The 19,217-nt window shown below is 31.8% G+C and overlaps 1 protein-coding gene and 1 long non-coding RNA gene across 2 annotated transcripts in view; both read right to left on the reverse strand.

Annotated features, from left to right (window-relative positions):
• The window catches only part of LOC136039818 (BAI1-associated protein 3-like), a gene marked incomplete in the record, with an annotated part of 299,965 nt that overhangs the window by 63,016 nt on the left and 217,732 nt on the right, over nucleotides 1-19,217 (reverse strand). The window contains 1 exon segment of the mRNA XM_065723725.1: nucleotides 18,316-18,367. Coding sequence (XP_065579797.1) covers nucleotides 18,316-18,367 — 52 coding nt within the window.
• Nucleotides 5,264-8,586, reverse strand: LOC136039822 (uncharacterized). The gene is made up of 2 exons (XR_010620563.1): nucleotides 7,697-8,586; nucleotides 5,264-6,921 (listed from the first exon to the last, which is right to left on the reverse strand). It is a non-coding gene; the product is annotated as an uncharacterized LOC136039822 (long non-coding RNA).

Here is a 19,217-nt window from a genome sequence, read left to right on the forward strand (position 1 = left end):
TTTTAACAAGAATTATAGAACGTAACAGATTGCAAATTAATATTATAGTAGAAATAGTTAACTCTAAGGCTTTAGCAACTCTTTCTCAACCAAAGTTTGGAAGCAGGACGATCTTCCAAAAATTTCTTTTTACAACAGTTCTAGATCAGGCAGGCTATGCAGGTACTCAGTATAAAAAAATGCTTATCGAGGGACAATCCTGATTCCTAAGATAAGCATCTTACTCTAATCATGGAAATGTCCTTAGTAAAGGTGATAGTGGGCTACAAAAATTTCTAAGCCCAGTACCTAAGAACACCTACCAAGCTTACGATCTGTAATACAGGCTACATTCTTATGACTAGCTGACTCTCTTAGTCACATTCATGAATTATTATGTATTAAAAAAAAAACAAGTTTCTTCAACTGAAATTAAGAAGCAACATTAAAATTTAAAACGAACAGAAATTATTCTGTTCGGAACTGTTTTATTATTCAGAACTATTTATGCTAAAGTTTTTTTTTTATTTTTTTGAAAAGTAGAACTGTGAAAAAACGTCAAACTTTACCATAAAGAGCGGGACGTGGAGGAGGGGACAGCCCCTTTCATTTACGGAATAATTTTTATTCGTTTTAAGATTTAATGTCACTCCTTACATTCAGTTGAAAAACCTTGAATTTTTTATTTATATTTCTGTACGTTTTTGAATTAATGTATGTTTTGATTTTGGCTCACCGCACATGAATAATTAAAATAAAATTTGCGTATTAATTTTTTTTTTCTAAATGGTTTTATTATAGTTTTGATCAGACGATTCTTGTAAAAAAAGGGGTTGGGGAGGAGGCTTAGTTGCACTCTAATTTTGGTTACTTAAAAATACAACAAGAACTTGAGGGGATTTACCTCCTTGTCAATACCCCGCTCTTTGAACTAAATCTTGAATTTTGTCTCAATTCTTTAAGAATGACCCCTGAATCACAAAGGCCGTAGAATAAATATAAAGAGTGAGGTATTGAGGAGGAGATGAACACCCTTATATACATAATTATTTCTGTTCGTTTTTAGTTTTAATGCTGCTACTTACTTCCAACTGAAAAAAAACATTTCTTTATTTATTTTCTCATTGTTTTTTTCTACATAATGCTAGAAAATCTGAAGTTAAAAAAAAATCTAAAAAAATTTAGCACAAAAAATGAGGGGCAGAAAGTTGGGGTAGGGCCATTGGGCCCCTTGGAGGATGAACATGGATGATCGTAAGTTTCCCTCTGAAACAAATCCGTAACCAATTGATTTTTAGGGAACATAATTTCGCCGGTTTACTATACCCAAGCGTGTGATAAGACCAGTTTCATTCAATCCAAAATGTTTTTTTTTTATAGAATTAGATTATTAAAACACATATTTAAGTTAGTGATGTTTGGATGGGTATTTGAAAATGAGATGCCAGCCGCATTATGCTAGTGATGTATCTCTTATACTATACTCATGTAAGAAGGTCATTCGTTCATCAGGATGTTACCTTTGAACTAATGACCCTGTTTTTAGGGACCCGGGGTCTTACTTCTGGAGTATTGCCCCTATCACAACTTATAGTATTTGTTATTGGGAAGTAAACAGATAAATTTTTTTTTTGGGGGGGGGGGATTTTGTGTATGGTATGGGTTTTCATGAGTGTAGTTGTTGGTTGTCCGTGAGGAGGGAATTTTTTTGGGGTGAACTTTCCATGGAAAATTGTACACTGCGGGGGTTTGACAGAATTCCTATATAAAAATTGCCTACTCAATTTTGCATGTAGGGATTTTCTAGGAGATTACTCCAGGTGAAATTTTCAGCGTGTTTGGATTTCCGAGAAATAATTTGCACAGAAGAAGGATTTCTGGAGTGATCGGAAAAATGATTAGAACTTGAAATATTTTTCAAATAAAAGTTTGCTAAGGATGAATCATCTGTTAGAAATTTCACAAAGGAAGGCTATTTTTAGCGAGGATTCAATTGCATGGAGGGGGTTTTATGAACGAGGGTGTATTTTACGCTAGATGAACTTTCCACAGAGGAGCTTTCCACGAGGGGAGGGACTTTTCATGGATGGTGAGTCAGATTCACCGGGATCGCTTAAAAATGATCAGAAATGGATTAAAAAATCACAAGTTTATTCAACTAAAAGTAAGGAGCAGCCTTAGAACTCCAAACAAGTAGAAATTATTCTGTATTTGAAGGGTTGTCCCCCTCAATACTATGCTTTTTGTGTTAAAGTTTTACTGTTTGTCCCATTTGTTTTTTGTTTGAATGACTCCTGAAACACAAGGACCGTTTAATTATTACAGGGAAAGTTTTTTTTTTTTAAGTGCTAAAAACTTTAGTTTGAAGAGCCAGGTATTGAGGAGAAATTAACTCTTCATATACGGAAAAACTTCTGCTCGTTTCGAATTTTAATGTTGCTCCTTACTTTCAACTGAAAAAAGTTCTTTTTCTAATTCTATTTATGAAAACCCACAAGGTCTTTAAAGTAATTCTGGGGGTGGTATCACTGAGATTCGCATAGTTTGAAAAATAATTAAAAAAGAGCAGAATATTAAAAAAACAATTTTTTTAATCCCTTTATTCTAGCTTAATTTTGCAAAAATAGTTAAAAACACGAAATAGTCAAAATTCAGTCAATTAAATATAAGGTCATTTGATTTCTATATTTTGCATTACAACGAGACACCTTTTTCGAATGAGTTGCAAAATCTAGGTAAGGGTTGTAAGTATTTTATGCAAAGATTTATTACGCATCTTCCAAACAATTGGCTAATTACAAAACCAATGAAGGCATGTTAGTGCACTTTAGGCCATCAACGTCAAGGATAGGTCAAGCAGACTTACAGCCGACCTGGGAACATTTAATGCAGTCCTTAATACTCGGGTTTACGTTTTTTTAATACCCTGGGTTTAACTAGATAAATTGCACGTCAGTATAACTATTCTTGTGCGAACAAATAATAATTCCAGCATCATTGGGTTATGCCACTTCTGGTGATTAAATTTGCGGTCAAGATTTCAAATATCTATACCACAATCTTTTCAAAAGCTCCTCAGCTAAGTGAAAGTATTAATAAGGAATGTCTTTTTTGCAAAAGTTTTACGACCAGGCTTCATTATCACCACACTTGTCAATAAAGTCAAATTAAATGCTACAGGGTGAGCTTTGCATGCTGTTCGTGATTTCCTCTGTTAAATTGTGTTGACCTTTGAGCATAAAATTCGGTACTGATGAACCAAAGTTGAGGTTCAAGTCACTCTTTTTCTTTTTTTTAATAAAACAAAACGGTAGCTTTGGCCAGTTTTCCTATATTAAAGATGAGCTAGGCAATAAATTACAGTAATATCAGGCAAAAGATAAAGGGCAGAGCAATAGCAGACAAAAGTTTGGAATAAATTAGAGTTTGTTCAAGATCCTCAACCAAATTCCAGCCATTTTAATTTTTATGCATCTGTAGAGCAAGTGTGATGTTCAAATTGCTAATTAAGATTATCAAATATATTCTGATTTTCGTACTTTTCTCTACCTGAAAAAAAAACAACCCTTACTTGAAGCCTACCAACTACCCAGAAACTGAGAGGCTTCCGCTCTTGCGAGTAAACTAGTCTTGTCTCTTTTGTTGCAGCTTGAAACCTCCACAGTAGGGCTCTCTGAAATTATGAATCTGATGGTGTGATTTTCATTAGGATTAATCGATCTTTGAGGGGGGGGTTACTCCCCTTTTTCATAAAATCAAGCAAATTTTTTCAGGTTCATAGTTTTTGATTGGTTACATTAAGCTTAATGAATTTTATATGTTTAAAATCAGCATATAAAGTCAATTCTTTTAAGGTATCGATGGTTATAAAAATTACATTTTTAAGAGTTTTGATTAGTATTGGACCGAGTCGCTCCTTACTTATAGTTTGTTACCACGAACTGTTTGATGACAGGCCGGATTTTATTTGTAATACAGAACGCATCGGTAAAGAACGTATTATTCACATAGTTTGGGTTCAGTACTTCTGGGACATCGAGGCTTACGTATACTTTGATACCTTTTCATCATTTGAGCTTAAATATACATATATATATATATATATATATATATATATATATATATATATATATATATATATATATATATATATGTACATAAATATATATATATATATATATATATATATATATATATATATATATATATATATATATATGTACATAAATATATATATATATATATATATATATATATATATATATATATATATATATATATATATATACTAGCTGTTGGGGTGGCGCTTCGCGCCACCCCAACACCTAGTTGGTGGGGGCGCTTCGCGCCCCCCCAAGCCCCCCCGCGCGCTTAAGTCGTTACGCGCCATATTAGTTACGCGCCATTGTAGTTGTGTCCCTATGTCCCACCTGTGAATATATATATATATATATATATATATATATATATATATATATATATATATATATATATATATATATATATATATATATATATATATATATATATATATATATATATATATATATATATATATATATATGTTTTTAGCTACGTAAAACTTGCGAATATACAACATTCTTTGCTGTCCCATTGTCTGTGCATATAAATAGATTTTCAGGTTTACCGACTCTTGAACATGCAACATATAATGGTCCATGGGAAAACAATCCGTATTCAGATCTATACCTCATGATTCTAATGATTGCCCTTGAGCTTTGTTGATGGTGATTGCTAATCGACCATTCCCTGAGTCACCATCGTCATTTATATATCCCCCTGTGCACCCCGGCGTCCCCTTTGAAGTTATGTCCCTGTGTCCCGGTCGTCATTTATATTCCCTGTGTCCCGGTCGTCATTTGTGTCCCGGTGTTCCAGTCTGTGATTTCTCTTTGAGTGTCCCGGGCGTCATTTATATTCCTTGTGTCCCGGTGTCCCGGTCGTCATTTATATCCCCCTGTGCCCCCCGGCGTCCCCATTGTAGTTGTGTCCCTGTGTCGCGGTCGTCATTTATATTCCCTGTGTCCCGGTCGTCATTTGTATCCTGGTGTCCCGGTTTGTATATACATTCGTTTTTTAGTTTTGTTTTTCTCCTTTATTTTTTTCCTTTTTTCTTTTTTTCTTTTTTAGTTTATTTAGATTTTTAGATTTTTTAGTTTTTTTATTAGTTTTTAGTTTTTTTGTAGTTTTTACCATTTTTTTAGTTTTTTTAGTTTTTTTTTTTACTTATGTCCTGGTCGTCATTTATACTCCCTGTGTCCCGGTCGTCATTTGTGTCTCGGTGCTTTGTTGATTGCTAATTTATATTATATTTATATTTATATTTTTTATATTTATTAATATTTTTTAGTTTTCTTTTTCTCTTATTTTTCAGTTTTTTCCGTTTTTTTAGTTTTTTCTTTTTTAGTTTTTAGTTTTTTTTTGTTTTTTACCTTTTTTTAGTTTTTTTAGTTTTTTTTAGTTTTTTAGCTTTTTTAGTTTTTTTATTAGTTTTTAGTTTTTTTTTAGTTTTTGCCTTTTTTTAGTTTTTTCAGTTTTTTTTAGTTTTTAGTTTTTTACCTTTTTTTAGTTTTTTTTTTTAGTTTTTTAGCTTTTTTAGTTTTTTTTCTTTTTAGTTTTTTTTGTAGTTTGTACCTTTTTTAGTTTTTTTTCTTCTTTTGTATTAGTGTGAAATAATTCAGACGTCATATGCGGACAAACACGACGTCACTCGACAGACAGACAGACAGACATAACCCACAAACAACTTATTTTTATATATATTTATTCATATTTTTTTAGTTTTCTTTTTCTCTTTTATTTTTCAGTTTTTTCCTTTTTTTTAGTTTTTTTATTTTTTAAGTTTTTAGTTTTTTTTTAGTTTTTTACCTTTTTTTAGTTTTTTTCAGTTTTTTTAGTTTTTTAGCTTTTTTAGTTTTTTTATTAGTTTTTATTTTTTTTGTAGTTTTTGCCTTTTTTTATTTTTTTCAGTTTTTTTTTAGTTATTAGATTTTTACCTTTTTTTAGTTTTTTTTAGTTTTTTAGCTTTTTTAGTTTTTTTTTCTTTTTAGTTTTTTTTGTAGTTTTTACCTTTTTTAGTTTTTTTCTTCTTTTGTATTAGTGTGAAATAATTCAGACGTCATATGCGGACAAACATGACGTCACCTGATCCACAGATCCACACACAGACAACTTATTTTTATATATATACTAGCTGTTGGGGTGGCGCTTCGCGCCACCCCAACACCTAGTTGGTGGGGGCGCTTCGCGCCCCCCCAAGCCCCCCCGCGCGCGTAAGTCGTTACGCGCCATAATAGTTACGCGCCATTGTAGTTGTGTCCCTATGTCCCACCTGTGAATATAGATATAGATATATATATATATATATATATATATATATATATATATATATATATATATATATATATATATATATATATATATATATATATATATATGGTTTTAACTACGTAAAACTTGCGAATATACAACATTCTTTGCTGTCCCATTGTCTTTGCATATAAATAGATTGTCAGGTTTACCGACTCTTGAACATGCAACATATAATGGTCCATGGGAAAACAATCTGTATTCAGATCTATACCTCATGATTCTAATGATTGCCCTTGAGCTTTGTTGATGGTGATTGCTAATCGACCATTCCCTGTCCCGGTGTCCCGGTCGTCATTTATATCCCCCTGTTTCCCCCGGTGTCCCCGTTGTAGTTGTGTCCCTGTGTCCCGGTCGTCATTTATATTCCCTGTGTCCCGGTCGTCATTTGTATCCCGGTGTCCCGGTCTGTATATACATTCGTTTTTTAGTTTTGTTTTTCTCCTTTATTTTTTTCCTTTTTTTTTCTTTTTTAGTTTATTTAGATTTTTAGATTTTTTAGTTTTTTTATTAGTTTTTAGTTTTTTTTTCTTTTTTTTTTGTAGTTTTTACCTTCTTTTTAGTTTTGTTAGTTTTTTTTTTACTTATGTCCTGGTCGTCATTTATACTCCCTGTGTCCCGGTGCTTTGTTGATTGCTAATCGAACATTCCTTTTGTCCTGGTCGCTTTCTCTTTGAGTGTCGTCATTTATTTTTTTCTTTTTTAGTTCTTTTAGTTTTTACCTTTTTTAGTTTTTTTTAGTTTTTTAGATAAAAATTTTTTTTAGTTTTTTCCTTTTTTTCTTTTTAGTTTTTTATTGGTTTTTACCTTTATTTTAGCCTATTTTTCAGTTTTTTCCTTTTTTTTAGTTTTTTTTTTATTTTTTATTTTTTTTAGTTTTTTACCTTTTTTTAGTTTATTTTTTATTTTTTATTTTTTTTAGTTTTTTACCTTTTTTTAGTTTTTTTAGTTTTTTTAGTTTTTTAGCTTTTTTACTTTTTTTATTAGTTTTTAGTTTTTTTTGTAGTTTTTGCCTTTTTTTAATTTTTTCAGTTTTTTTTTAGTTTTTTATTGGTTTTTACCTTTATTTTAGCTTATTTTTCAGTTTTTTCCTTTCTTTTAGTTTTTTTTAGTTTTTAGTTTTTTTAGTTTTTTACCTTTTTTTTAGTTTTTTTAGTTTTTTTAGTTTTTTAGCTTTTTTATTTTTTTATTAGTTTTTAGTTTTTTTTGTAGTTTTTGCCTTTTTTAGTTTTTTAAGTTTTTTAGCTTTTTTATTAGTTTTTAGTTTTTTTTGTAGTTTTTGCCTTTTTTTAGTTTTTTTTCTTTTTAGTTTTTTTGTAGTTTTTACCTTCTTTTTAGTTTTGTTAGTTTTTTTTTTTACTTATGTCCTGGTCGTCATTTATACTCCCTGTGTCCCGGTGCTTTGTTGATTGCTAATCGAACATTCCTTTTGTCCTGGTCGCTTTCTCTTTGAGTGTCGTCATTTATTTTTTTCTTTTTTAGTTCTTTTAGTTTTTACCTTTTTTAGTTTTTTTTAGTTTTTTAGATGAAAATTTTTTTTAGTTTTTTCCTTTTTTTCTTTTTAGTTTTTTATTGGTTTTTACCTTTATTTTAGCTTATTTTTCAGTTTTTTCCTTTTTTTAGTTTTTTTTATTTTTTATTTTTTTTAGTTTTTTACCTTTTTTTAGTTTTTTTAGTTTTTTTAGTTTTTTTAGTTTTTTAGCTTTTTTACTTTTTTTATTAGTTTTTAGTTTTTTTTGTAGTTTTTGCCTTTTTTTAGTTTTTTCAGTTTTTTTTTTTAGTTTTTTATTGGTTTTTACCTTTATTTTAGCTTATTTTTCAGTTTTTTCCTTTTTTTTTAGTTTTTTTTAGTTTTTAGTTTTTTTAGTTTTTTACCTTTTTTTAGTTTTTTTAGTTTTTTTAGTTTTTTTTAGTTTTTTAGCTTTTTTATTTTTTTTATTAGTTTTTAGTTTTTTTTGTAGTTTTTGCCTTTTTTAGTTTTTTTAGTTTTTTAGCTTTTTTATTAGTTTTTAGTTTTTTTGTAGTTTTTGCATTTTTTTAGTTTTTTTAGTTTTTTATTTTTTTTATTAGTTTTTAGTTTTTTTTGTAGTTTTTGCCTTTTCTTAGTTTTTTCAGTTTTCAGTTTTGTCACCTGATCCAGTTTTTTCAGGTGACGTCACCTGATCCATCCACAGATCCACACACAGACAACTTATTTTTATATATATAGATATATATATATATATATATATATATATATATATATATATATATATATATATATATATATATATATATATATATATATATATATATATATATATATATATATATATATATATATATATTCAAAGTCATGGAGGTTTATGAAAAAAATGCATGTATGCGTTTGGTCACCCTTCAATCACTTTTAAACCTTAATAATGGCACTTTTATTTTTTCACTAAAATAAAACCTTTCAAAGTATTTACCACCATCCATTCTTTGGAAACTGGTAAAAAGTAAATAATCGATATTAATACAAGGGTGACGCATTGCACCTTGCTAAACAGCACCAACGTGCTTGGTACGATTTAAATTAAGTCGCTTTTAGTCTTCAAGTGCCCTTGAATATTCAGCTATTAATTTTTTTTCTTTTAAATTGTTTCATATTTTCCGAAGGCAGTTTACAACAATACCAATTCCATGTCTATCATGCAATATCATGCAGTTATATTTCCGAAAGTGAATTAGTTCTGCCGTATCTTCAATCAACTCGTGAATAGAAAGGTATATTTATGTTAATAACTTTTCTTTAGTGCTTACCCGAGTGCTTTTGAACAGCTTTTCTAAACTCACTCGAACCGTATATGAAAGTCGGGAGTATTGATGGCGGGTTCCTAATTTGAGATTATAGTTTAATGCTTTCTTGTTGACAAGAACCATTACAGATAATTATATGTCAAATTGTTTCAAGAGGAGATGTGAATTTGCAAATAGAAACTTCTGAAACTAGATGAACAAACAAATTAAATGGTTTATTCATTTCGTGCTGCTTGATGGAAAATCATATAAGCAGGTATGGTTAAAATGAATGAAATAACGGTTTACTGCGAGCTGATTGTTTTAATTTTAATTTCAGATTATATGTTATGATATACCACTTTAAAATATGCTTCTTCTGCTTGAATGAATTGTGACCAGAAGAACAATGAGCAAAAAGACATGAGCAAAAAGTATAGTAGTAGAAGGAAAACATATAATGGAAAGGAGCATGGAAATGGTCCAACTCTTTTAACGAATAGAGAGCCTCCAATTAGTAATAAAAAAATACAAATAACAACGAAACACTACAATGACAGAAGCGGTTTCTGAACTTTAACATAGTTTTAATAAAATTTAAAACTTCCAGCACCATTGCTAGTTCAGCTTAATTCAGCAGAACTAAGACATTAATATCAAGTGAATTTTAGCTTATTGAAATCTGGACTTCAGTTAAATTAAGTGATTTGATTCTATATACCAAGTCTGAAGTTATGTGAAAGCAAGGATTCTATATTTTAAACCAGTTTTACTGATCACTAGCTATTTATGGTGTAGATTTTTATATCAAATTTAAATCCAGAAGTATGTCTTTTAGAAAAAATTACTTTTTTTTATCTTTGATCCAATATAAAGTAAAAGGTAATAAGAGAATCATTAAAATACTAATATTCTTTAAGATCGCTACAAATTATTTTATAAAATTTCACTGGGTGATGCTAGATGGCAGTGGCAGTTTTCATTTCTCAGAAAGGAGTTCGAGTTTCTCTTTTATCAATTTTCCATAATCTGTCATTGTCTCCATGTAAAAAAATGAATAATTGTTTACTAAGGTTGTGGGCGAAATTGCAAAATACACATATATGTAGAAATATCTCAGAACAGTGGTCTCTTTTATGGTACAATTATTCTGTATTTTATTTTTTTTCCTACATTTTTTCCACTTCAAAAAGTATGCTTTCTATGGGTAAGAAGTTTTTCCAAATTTCGTTTCTAATTCATATGTGTACCAATTAGATGATAACAATATCTTCGAATATTCACAGGGACTAATTTTTATAGTCAGTCATGTAAAACGATGATGTTTTTTTTTCAAATTGTTATTTGTGTCCCGTGTCTCTCCAAAGGTCTATTCCATTTCTAATAATTTATATTTGTAGGCAAAAAATACTTTATTTATTAGTTTTTAATTTTTACAAAATAAAGTTATTCATCTTTTGAAACTGTTCAGGGTAATGACAAGTAATTAACGGTTATCTGAATAGAAAACGAAACTCTAAAATTGAAATTTTTGAAAACATATACGAATACCAAAAATATATGTTTTTTAGGCTGATATATAACATGTAACATCCGTTTAACTTGAAGTTGCCCTTCATAAGTTATTAGCAAAGAAAATTTGTGGGCTTCAAGGAAAAGGCGAAAATCACCTTCACAATTGCACCTTCGGGTTCAACTTTTCTGAGAACCCCACCGCGACCTTTTAGCTTTCTATTCAGTGAAATAATGGAATTAATGCATGATGTGTTATATCTGAGATGACCATCTCTTAGATAGACATGTGTGCATGGCATTAGATAGGCATATGAAATTTTTTTCGACATGATTAGTTCGAATCAACGGTTTTCGAATATAAGAACAGTGGTTTATTGAATGAATGTACATGTTCTGTTTGCTCTTTTTACTTTAGTACATAGATAAAACCAAAGAAAATGACAATTTCCTCTAATTGAGTTCGCAGAAAAACAATACAAGTCCAATAGGACCAGCATTTTACCAAGTGAAGATCATGAGGTAGCCTATCAATTTAAATCTGCCAAGAAGTGCTGCTTCTACAATCTTCCAGTCTTAAATGCCACACTGACATGTCATGGCTTTTGTATACTTAAACTTAAAAGTAGCTGGCACAAAGTGAATTTATGTACTCATAACAGCTAATGCGGTAGTCCTAACTTACATTGAGGCCTGGAACGACTTTGGTAATTAAAAGTACGACTTATGCCATTTTGGTCAAAAATGAGTTATGTACTATATGCCATGAATAAACTCAGCCTGACGAATCCCATGGTGCAGTCAAAAATGTCCAACCGAGTACCGTTACGAAGATAAAAAAAAGAGAAATACGCCAATTTTGACAGAAGAGGATTATCTTATGGAGCTATAGCAGCATTTGCCTTCTTTTTTGTCAATGAGAAAGAGACATACACCAAAAATGGATCAGTTTTAAAATTCGCTGAGAATGTTTTTGCCAGAAGAGGATAGAAATCATCTATAGGGAAAAGGAGACATACGCCACAAAATGGAAAAATTTTGAATACCGCTGAATAGAACGTAAGATGTTGGTTTAGAATATGTTCCTTCTATCTACAGTGAATTCATCTTTCAGAGCAACCTCAGCCGACAAACTTTTTCTGTTTTTGGCTCTCCTGAAGAGTTAAAAAAATGGCGTATGTTGTACTTTCAGTTATCACAGCCGTGGAGCCTTAAAATTATATTTGCATACCCTTACATTTGTTAGGTCTATATTTGCATAATTTTCTGATCAGTCCTTGAGATTAATCTGGAGCGAGGAATTTATCACCAGTTTAACCTTAACTTGGAAGATTATTCAGATTAACAATAATTTTTTTTTTCAACTCTCTTAACATGCATAAAATACATTTAGTGGAGTACAAAAATTCAGAAAATAAAATAAGAATGTAAACAATAAAAAAAAACTCACAAAAAAATAAATAGCATCTCAGCTATTTAAGCAACACAACTAACCTATACAATTAAGTGGAAAGGCGAAAATATTTTCTCGACGCTTACGGGACCTGTCCACAAGCTGGTCCACGTTTGAAGAAATATCAAAAACACCATATCTACTTGAAATGTACCGGTTGCGAGCCCAAAGCGGTAACCGAGGAAGGTATTTGCAAAAATGCAAGAATAGAGATTTATCCTTTTTCCGCTGGGATATTGTAAGAAAAAAAAACCACAAACGGACCAAGAAGAATACATGCGAGGGGAAATAAGTATTGTAACGTCTGTAGGGGGTTATTTTGTGAAACTGGCCGTTAGCTCGAGCAAGTAGCCCGTATGATTTTCTAAGATTTTCTTTCAACACCAAGATAACAAATATTTAGTAGTTTTAACATTGCATCCAACACAAGAGATATAAATAATTCAGAGAAGACGATGCAGAAGTAGTTTCTGTGCCAACATTAATAGTAAAGGAGGGTCGTTAAGACAAAGCATGGACGAGAAGCTCAGTTTTAGAGGAGGTGACTTGAAGCTCAATCGAAGAATTTTATTACTAACGTTTCGGATGGCATTATAACAAAGAGAAGGACTAGATACAGAGCCTTGATTCACACATTTCCGAAAAGTGACAGATTTGCTAAGCTGGCTATCTAGCCGCATCCGTATGGACGCATTACCATACCCCTTTTTCAAGAGACAGCATAGAAAAGGTTTTATTCCACTTCTTAATAGAGAGAGAATAGCAAGTGAATGGATAATAGAATTAAACGCCTTTCAAATGGTGATGGCACACGTATACAGATACTTTTTCAGCATCCTACAACAGTCTAAAATAGCCAAAAAAGTTGCATGTGCGTTTTACACACCCTGCCTTCGCGAAATCCAAACTGGTTATCACCATGGTCTCACTTTGTGTTTATTTATTTGAAGATCAACTTTTCAAAAAGCTTACTAATTGTGGCAAAAATAATAATTGGTCTGTACGATTCACAAACCTATGGGTTTTCCCCCTTTTTTAAAACACAGGTAACAAGACCTTCCGAATGAGCAATTGGAATATATTGTTGAGAAACACAAGCCTGAAATAATGTACCAAATACTGTATAACAAGCTAGGAAGCATATAGGAGGTGCTCAGTTTGAACCCCATCGTATCGTGGGGCTTTACCAAGTTTCATTAGACGAATTTGGGTCTGGACAGCTGAATGTATAACAATGACTAAGTTCCTAACGTGGTTAAGTTTTGACATATGGCCTAGGAGAGGATATTTATAGGTAGCTTCAACCGGAGGAGGGTCATCGGAGAAAAGCAAGGAAAAATATCTTTCCCACGAAGCAAACTCAATAGGGTTAGATTGCGAGGAGGAACTTGATATCAGCCTTGAAACTCTCCTCCAAAGCTGCAGGGGATTATTTTTATCTCACGTGTTGTCATTTGAACTTGTCTATATTTCCAATAGTGGAGCTCGCGTTTCCTTTTTTGAAACTCGCGTTTGGTTGACTTAACAATCGAAAAAATAACATCCGAGCGAAGACGATCACGGCCGGCCTAAATATTAAACCTGAATATTGACGGTGCTTGGTATCGTGCAATTCATCATCTTCTTTCTAACCCTGTTTCTGTGTCCCTCTTTTGACCCTTGTCGAAGTAACAGATGAAACGTTATTTTCACTTGAAGGGTGCTCAGCAAGACACAAAATATCAAAAGTGTTTTTTACAGATTTCCAATAATTTATAGTTTTTTCACGGGTACCATTTATATTTTAATAAAATACTGATATAAATTTTAACGTCCTAGAGCTATAACATTGTTTCTTTGGCTTTGAGTGGGAAGGTGCTTTTCCATTTCTACACAGATCAAGCTGTTACTTCTGTGTTTTTTTTACAATTTACAAATTTTATGTCACAACTTTCGAATCTCGCAAGCAGGTCGCAGAAACTACACTTTCACCCAGCACACAGATTTGAAAAACATCAAAATCATTGTCAATTTTAATAAAACATACGTACTCTGTTCTTAAAATCTTTGCCCGAATTTTCATATTATTAAGTATTGCAGCCATTGCCATCACTGCAGAATCTTCATCAACCATGTGGACTACCAGTCCATTTCGGGGAATAACAATGTTTTTCACCTTGTCTGCAGAGACGTTTTTTTCATAAAATCACAGAAATTTGTTGGGTTTCAACATTAATATTGTAAGGAATATTTGAAAGCGCCACAGGAACAGAGGGGGATTGGCAAGCTAGCGTCAACGGCCAGATGATTGGGCTTGAACTCTGCAAACTTGATTCCTCCTTTTCCATTAGAAAATTAAACATCCGGACGCATTGTTGAGGCCAGAGACCACTATTGAAGGGGGGGGGGGGGCTTTGGGAGAGAAGGGACGTCCGACGGATCAAATATTGCAAACAGCGGTAAATCTTTCTTTTCTCTGAGGCCTCATAGTAGCTCAATAATGTCCGACAGAAACGTTGACACTGGATGTGATCCTCTTCTCCTATCAAGAATGTCAACCTTTGGTGCAACTTTGTAGGTATCAATTGCCTTTTTAATTAGATTTTGTGCAAACAATAGAGCACAAACCTTTATCACCGTCTCTTCATCCTTGGCAATTGGCCATTGTGAAAAGTACAGCACCGAGAGAAATAAATACAACAAGCAATGAATGTAAGATAATATCTTCTTCTTCAAAAAAAAAAAAACAAAAAAAAACAACACGATGCGCAGTCAGTAATAATATTCCATATAGCACGCCAATTTGTCAGAAAGCATAAAGGTAAGCGGTAAATCAAGTCCGACCAGGAACAAGGGAAGTGTATGGACCCATTCACCTCTTCCCAGCAATTTAAGGGTAACTAAATACGGGCATGTATGTAAGGCCCCTTTACGGTGGTTTCTTCTCCACTTCTACTTGTTGCCTGAGACACCTGCAGAGCACTGCTAATACAACTTAATTGTTTTCTCACTACTGACGCACCTTAAGAGTTTGGAATATGGATGGCGTTGTAGAATTATTGTTTTAGATAGTGTTAGTGAATAAATAAGTTGAAAGACCACTGCAATTCTTGGAGGGGGAGATTACAAACCAGCACACCACCAAACAATTTCAATAGAGGAACTAAAACGACAATGGAGCACCTTATGTATGTGAGCAAAAATATCCGATAGTACTATAGTCAATAAATAACAATCCGTTATTTCACTTATTGCGAAGCTTTTATAATCACCGACGGTCACTGTATTCCACTGTGATGAATTCCGAAGTTTACCCAGCTTACAATTATACAGATGCTCAGAGGCCAAATGCTAAATGAGGACATGTGGGAGCTCAAGGGATTACAGTCCTTTTCTTACAGCAAAACAATATTTTTCAAACGAAAAATCTTTGTTTTTATGGATAGCAGAAAGATGATACAAAATTTGAAATGTAGCACACAAATTGGGAGATTCAGAAAAGGGCCTCCCTTTTCATATTTAGAATGGTTATTGGGCAAAGCAAATATGCCTAAAAAGCTCTTTTGATTCTAAAACTCTTGTTGAAAAACTGACCAACGCAAAAACATTTTGATTGGAGCATTAGCCCCACATCTCTCGGCTGTTTTCAAATATGAATTGAAAATTAAATGACAACTAAAACAAAGACAAATAAAATGACAACTATAAGAAGGGTTGATTTCTTAATTGAAGTAAATATGGAAATAAAATATAATAAGGAAAGTGCGGAGTGTGTGGAGGTATCCTCCATACCCTCCATAGTTCCGCCCCTTTACGCTGAGATGTAGCTTTTCTTAAACTCAATGCTTTAAGAAATCAATATGTAGACAATAAATTTTCTTTAAAATTTGCCAAGACACAACTAGTAAATAAAAAGTTTCATCTATCAACTAATTACACTTGTTACGTTATAAAATGCTCTCCGAGAACTAGAAGTGAAACTTCAGCATAAAGAGTCAGCGAGAAAGGAATATTGGTAACAAGGCTGTATCCATGGCAGTGGGGGGATACGGTTTTGAACCCACCCCTACTGAGTATTTTTCTCGCATAAGCATAACAAAAATGCCTATAAACGAAGTTTGGATACGTCTTAAAGTTTTTGTAACCCCATATACTAAGCTTCAAATTTTTCGTTTTTTTAAGGTTTTTTAATTGTTGTAATCCCTTCTCAAAATAAAGAATCATTTGCAGTAATTGCAAATATTAAGTTTTCGGGCCTTCCTACTGATATTATATAACTGGTTGCGTTCAACCCTGTAAGCTTTATGAGGTAGCCAGCTGATTTTATCTAACAAAAAAAAACAGCTAATTCAAAAATTTTCTGTATTTTTCTAGTTTGCATTAAAAAAACTAAAATTATTGCTCAGGCAGTGTAAATATTTTTGCAGTTTACATAATAAGTTTAGCGATTCTGAGCTGAACTTTAAAATTTTCATATATTTTCGCACTAACGATTTTTTCTTTATGCCGGAGTAGTCACTCTTTAAGAGATGCTGTCAGTCAGACTTACCAGTGTTTTGCTTTTTACGCAATTAATTGTTTTTTCATACTAAGGCTTTCCAAAGATATTTGATTATTGAATCAAGTTATTTCTACTAAGATTCAAATTTTGGTTTTCTTTTCTCAGGGCTTTGAATTGTTTTAATCCCTTGTGAAAGTATATACAAATATTTTTGCAATTACCAGTTTTCTGCTCTTTCAGAAATTTAATGTAAACTTTTCCATAAATGAAAATCTCTAGTTTTTTTTTTACTTAAGTGTGACAAGTGTGGCAACGTCTTTGCAATGCTGATGTATATAAAAAAGACGTCACTCACATCAATATTTTTTTTTTCCAAGATGAAGGCTCTTAAAGAATTTTCTCAAACTTCTGACCCATTTAGATCGTTTTTTAGGTCAGAATATCCCAGGATGCCAATTTTCCAGAAAATTGTGGAGCCGTTTTCGAGAAAAGTTGCATAAATACATATACAATTAATGATCGTTAATAAGATAGTATTCATGTTAATATTAAGTTTTGAATTCAGTCTTTACTTTCCTTCAAAAATAAAACAAGCTGGCTGCTGTTATGTAATCTCACTGTTCTTTACTGTCTACTTTACATTGTTCTTTTTTACTGCTTTATTTTTTGCATATTTTTTGCATATTTTTCCCAGTTTTTCCTAGCTTTTCCTAAAAGGCTTTTCTTAGCTTTTTCAGTCTCCTATAAGATTTATGTTTTTTAACTTAGATCCATCTGGATTACCGACTCCAGCTGCTAAAACTTTTGGAGTAACTTCTTGAGAGGCTATCTTTACCAAAAACAAAAAGGGATAAAATACACAGATAAAATAACACATTTATATTATACAGAGTTTTTTTTATGGGGGCTTCGAACTTGTCTTAATAGTAAAATTAACAAAATATAAGAACATAATAAGAAAATAGTTAAATATTCGTAAGGCCACAAAAACTTTGTTACCCGACCCAATTTCATTTCTTTCTTTGAACCCGTAAGACATAGAGGAAAGGAAGTCAAATTCACTGTTGTGTAGTTGAAAGTATCCTCCGTAATCCCTAAACAAATGCACATTTTTGTCTCTTAGATATCACCTTCCCCATTCTGACTCAGCTAAAATCACTAATTTCATCCGTGTAAAACTTTCCTAAAAAAGACTTTGAAGACTTCATTCACTAATTTATAACTTTAAACTGACTATTTTTTTTCTCCTCTACTATGGTATTTAATCACTTATAATTATTATTTCTCATCTACTAGTTTTTATATTAGTCATATTCTGTAGAAAATTTATCATACCTAGTCTTGACACATCAGCTCAGTACTTTTTAAATTCAAATATTTTTCATTTTTCAAAAATTGTTTCATTTAATTTTACCTCCTGTTTTGACGCTATGTTGTTAATGTGTGGATTTTTCTATCTTAAAGTTATTATCGTTGACAAATTAAGCCAATTTTGCTCTCATGGTTTATGAAAACATTTCAAAAATATAAATGTTATATCAGAGCTATTGCAGTCTTTGTCAACAGTCAGTAAAAATACGCTAGTACATCTTTTACTGATAATTCGGCGTTTGTTTGGCGTTTCCAAGAGGAAACACTACATTGCTAGCAACATTTGCTAGCTGCATAAGGGACAGCAGAAATAGGTCCCTTACTTTAATTAAATTGGATTCTAAACTGCAAATTGGAGAAAATATCTTACCATTCTGTCAACGGTCTTGTAGACGATTGTGAAAACGGGTATGTTGGTCTCTCTGAAAGACAAAAGAGTAGTTTATGTCTAAGTGGGATAAACAAAAGCAGGCTTACTGAAATTTCAAAATTAGCGACTCAATAACTAGGGTAGTTTAAATAGCTACAAACCAATACTTCAAATAAAAAACCCAAGAAAAACAAAACAAAAAACAAGTGTTATATGCTTTGTTTTGTTGGTGGTGGGGGCGAAACTGATCTTATCACATGCAGTAACCAATTATTATTTATTAATTTAATAGACTGAGCTTTCCTTTTGAAATCCTTTTCTTACAATAACAATCGCTTTTTGGTCAAGACTTTAACATTTTAAATAAGTTGCTCAGCTGGGTGAACTAAACATCCAGCGAACTAAAAGAGTCTATATCCCATATGATGTCTGAAGGTTTTTATTTACCTGTCTTTACTACTATCTTTTCAATCTTAAAGAAAGTTTGTCCGGAAAGCAACTGTTTGCAATGTTTAAACCTGACAAAGTAAACATTAAAGGCAACTGATTTCTTTCGAGTTATTGCTCTGCATTATAACAAGGAAGTCCCTGCTAATATAGGGTATATAAGTAGGTTGTTCAAAAGACTTAGATGTCATGAACTACATACCAAGGGAGAACCTTTATTAAAAAGGGGTCAAAAATATAATTTTCAGTAGCTTTACTCTAGTAGATAACGGTTGGCATTGGCTTCATTCTCCTCAGCAGAAAACTAAAGCAGCATCTATGTACATACAGTAAATTTTTAACATCTAATAGAAGAAATCTTAAAGTATATAACTCTCTCCTATCCCAATGTTTGACTTTTATATGCAAACTTCTATAATTTATTTTTAGGTGAAGGTGTGTACCAAAAATTGTAA

Source organism: Artemia franciscana, chromosome 20, assembly GCF_032884065.1.
Source record: "Artemia franciscana chromosome 20, ASM3288406v1, whole genome shotgun sequence".
NCBI classification, from domain to species: domain Eukaryota; kingdom Metazoa; phylum Arthropoda; class Branchiopoda; order Anostraca; family Artemiidae; genus Artemia; species Artemia franciscana.